This window comes from Musca domestica, unplaced genomic scaffold, assembly GCF_030504385.1.
Source record: "Musca domestica strain aabys unplaced genomic scaffold, Musca_domestica.polishedcontigs.V.1.1 93, whole genome shotgun sequence".
Classification (NCBI taxonomy): domain Eukaryota; kingdom Metazoa; phylum Arthropoda; class Insecta; order Diptera; family Muscidae; genus Musca; species Musca domestica.
The window spans coordinates 1,264,452-1,267,782 of record NW_026712442.1 but is presented as its reverse complement, the minus strand read 5'-3'; the positions used below and the strand labels follow the sequence as shown (position 1 = coordinate 1,267,782).

General features: G+C 33.2%; 1 protein-coding gene across 2 annotated transcripts; it reads left to right on the top strand.

Annotated features, from left to right (window-relative positions):
* LOC131807019 (zinc finger CCCH-type with G patch domain-containing protein-like) lies at positions 1–2,661 on the top strand. Of its 2 annotated transcripts, XM_059132042.1 has the most exons (6): positions 1–206; positions 524–748; positions 811–1,282; positions 1,423–1,559; positions 1,616–1,843; positions 1,905–2,178. In XM_059132042.1, the coding sequence occupies exons 1-6, from the start codon at positions 168–170 to the stop codon at positions 1,989–1,991; spliced, it is 1,188 nt and encodes a 395-aa protein (XP_058988025.1). In that variant the 5' UTR covers positions 1–167; the 3' UTR covers positions 1,992–2,178. The 2 variants fall into 2 exon arrangements, with proteins under 2 accessions (XP_058988025.1, XP_058988024.1); XM_059132041.1 differs by having other exon boundaries at positions 3–206; positions 1,616–2,661.
* The last annotated feature ends 670 nt before the right edge of the window (positions 2,662–3,331 follow it).

The following is a 3,331-nucleotide window of genomic DNA, read 5'->3' as shown; positions in this document are numbered from 1 at the left end:
TCGTAGAATACCACTCCACCTCGGTACAGTAAAGAACACAACAATACAGTACCATAATGTTTACTTTCGAACGCTGATTGTTGGGGACGCTTTTAATTTTATATCCAGTTAATGTTTTTGTCATTTCATCCCAAATTAAGAAAACAGAAAACATAACACAGTCTTGAATGTTTAATGTTTCTAGAATGGAGCAATATGAAATACAGGTAAATCTCATTTTGAGGCCTCATATTTTCTCCATTTGTGATAAGTGCTAAAAAAAGAACATTCTTTGGTTCGTGTTTCGCCGCCAGGACTTATGAAGTTTGCTATCATTGACGTTGATGAACTAATTCTTCCGTAAAATTCGCTCTGTTATTTCTGTCAGTCTTTAACAATGCGATATGGAAATCAGAATATTTGTGTTGGGAAAAGATCTTTAAACGATTTTAATTGAGGACTAAAAGAATATGAATTTTTGTATAAGAATCATTGAAAGCTAACAAACATTTTGTTTATATATGTTATATATGTATTTTTATAGCTACTTACTGTTGAGCAATCATTATCAGCAAGCCAAAATGAAAGTGAACGTCTAGAACTACTGGCCCTAAAGGAAAACTTGATCGAACTTATAGCCCTTACACAATTTTCCAAAGATGAAGAACAACCTTGCGAAAATTCAAGAAAGAAGAATGAAATAGATGAAGAATTCAAGCAATTTATGAACGAAATGCAGGAAATTGATGACGGTTTGAAAAAGCTGAAGGTACCAATTCTAAACAGTTCTTATAATATCCGCATGACATCAAGATTTTTGTTCAAATGTAGGAAGGATATCAGAACATGGTCGGAGAGAAATGCAGTGCTCCACATAAACATGCGTGGGGCGCTGTTGAATACCACAATGCTATAATTTGTAGCATTGAAAAGGAAGCCCCTATTGATGTTGATGGCAATGTTGATGTTAAATTTCGCATTCTTTTCACAAACCCCACTCACAAAGAAATGCTCCCTTGCTCTTATTTTTTGGAAGGAGAGTGTCGTTTTGACAGTGAAAATTGTCATTATTCCCACGGCGAAGTAGTTTCGGCGTCAGCTTTGCGTGAATATACTGAACCAGATTTTTCCCGATTGTCAAGGAATTGTGTTGTTTTGGCCAAAATGGAGGACGGACTCTGGCAAAGAGGACGTGTACTATGTGCAAACTTCGTGGAAAAAGAATGCCGAGTTCGTTTAGATAACGCCAAGAGGGAGCACAAAGAGCAAGATTTAAAATTTGAAAATTTGTTACCTATTTATGGTATGAAATTGTTGTTAGTTAAAAAAAGCAATATATATATATATATATATATATATATATATATATATATATATATATATATATATATATATGTGTGTGTGTGTGTATATATATATATCCTAAATTTTTTGAAAATTCAGAAGATGACACTTCAAGTGATGATGCAGATAGCGACGCGGGTGATACGTCCCAATTTTATGACAGTTATATAAGTCTCAATAATGCCTTAACGTATGAATTATCACAACCTCTCGGAGCTTGGGAGAAGCATACAAGGGTAACCTTTTGCTGAAATTTACATACAAAAACTAATATATTAATATTTCGTTTAAGGGTATCGGCTCGAAAATAATGGCTAAGATGGGCTATATTTATGGGTCAGGTTTGGGTACTAATGGTAGAGGCATAATAACACCAGTATCTGCACTAATACTGCCTCCTGGAAGGTCACTTGATCATTGCATGGATCTCCGTGAAGCAGCGAATGGTGACAAAGATTTGTTCGATGCCGAAAAGAAAATGGAAAGAGAACAAAAGAAGCAATTAGCAATGAGTGCTAAGGTTTGCGAAAAAGCTGCAAAAAGGGTTGATGTATTTTCATTTATAAATGATAATGTTTTAGCATTGCCAACGCCAAAAGGCAAATCAGCAATACCAAAAAAATCATTACAAAGCCATACATCCAAATCTCTTAATGTTGAAAGTGTAAAGGTAGCAGATGATATTCGTCGTAAAGAACGGGAAATATTAGAAGTTGAAAAATCCTTGAAACGTAACGCTGATGAGAAATCTGAAATTTGCTGCCGCCTAAAACAGAAGCTAGAGGCAAAGAAAATTGAATTGAACGTTTTAAAAGAAGAACAAAAGTGCCTTTCCAAAGAACAATCCACAAGGAAGACGAAAGAAAAGTTGTGCATATTTTAAATGCCAACGAACGTTTACCAAATCAATCACTTTATTTGTCTTTTCTTATATGGTGAAAGAATAAGAGCAATTGCGAACTTTATACAGTATGCAGGAAACTTAAATCCTATGCATTCACACAAGAAGATATCTTAAGTATTGTTTTTAATGCATTGTGATGGAGAAGACACCATTTTTCAATTTAACGCTTTAGTTTTACATATTTTTGTAGCTGAATTTTGAGTTCGTTATAACAAAATTGGCTTCTTGCGCATATAATTTCAAATTCGGCACACAGTATAGAAGAAAAACGTCCAAACTATAACTATAGAATGTGTACTAACAATTGGTTAACCGCTTGTTAGTACACATTCTATCAATTTAAAATATTAAAGGCAATTTTGACCTATAAAAAATCTATACTTTTATACTTTAGTCATGCATCCCAAAACAAATAATCGTAGAAATCGTATCCATATTTAATTGATGCCATTGTCTACAAAGTAATTAAATAAATGCTACAAACGGAATTATCAGATTTTTAAAATCTGCATACAATAGTCCGGTATGGGTAGTCGAAGAAAAAAAAAATATTTTCTTTATGATATCGAAAAATTCTGGTTCTAGAACCGAGCAAATGATTTCGCAGAAGTTTCAAATTGTATTAACTGCATGTTGCGTTCGTTTTGATTAAAATTTTGATATTGGGCAAAAATATCATATTTTGCAAGAAAATTTATATGAAACTAGCTGGCCCAGTCCGCTTTGCCGGCCCGTAGTTTTAGTCTTTAATGCATAGTTTTTAAAGCATAATAATTCCCAAATCTGGCTCACATAAGTGGCACAATTTTTAGTATAAATGATGACTCGATTAAATAGAAATAAAGACGTCTTTCAAAAAACCTGATTCAGTAAGAGGTTTTAGTTTGAGAGTTAAAAACCTAAATAATATAGCATATATATTAAAAAGTATACCTTTGCTCTTTATAATAGATCCAAAGTAGCCTAAACACACATTTTAAGTCAAATCGATTCGAAAATATAATCAAAACCCTCGAAAAAGGTAGATGCCAAATAATAAGCCAAAATCAATTGAAAAAATGTGACCAAGACCCTGGTAATAGCTAAACCACCGGATACCTTCAC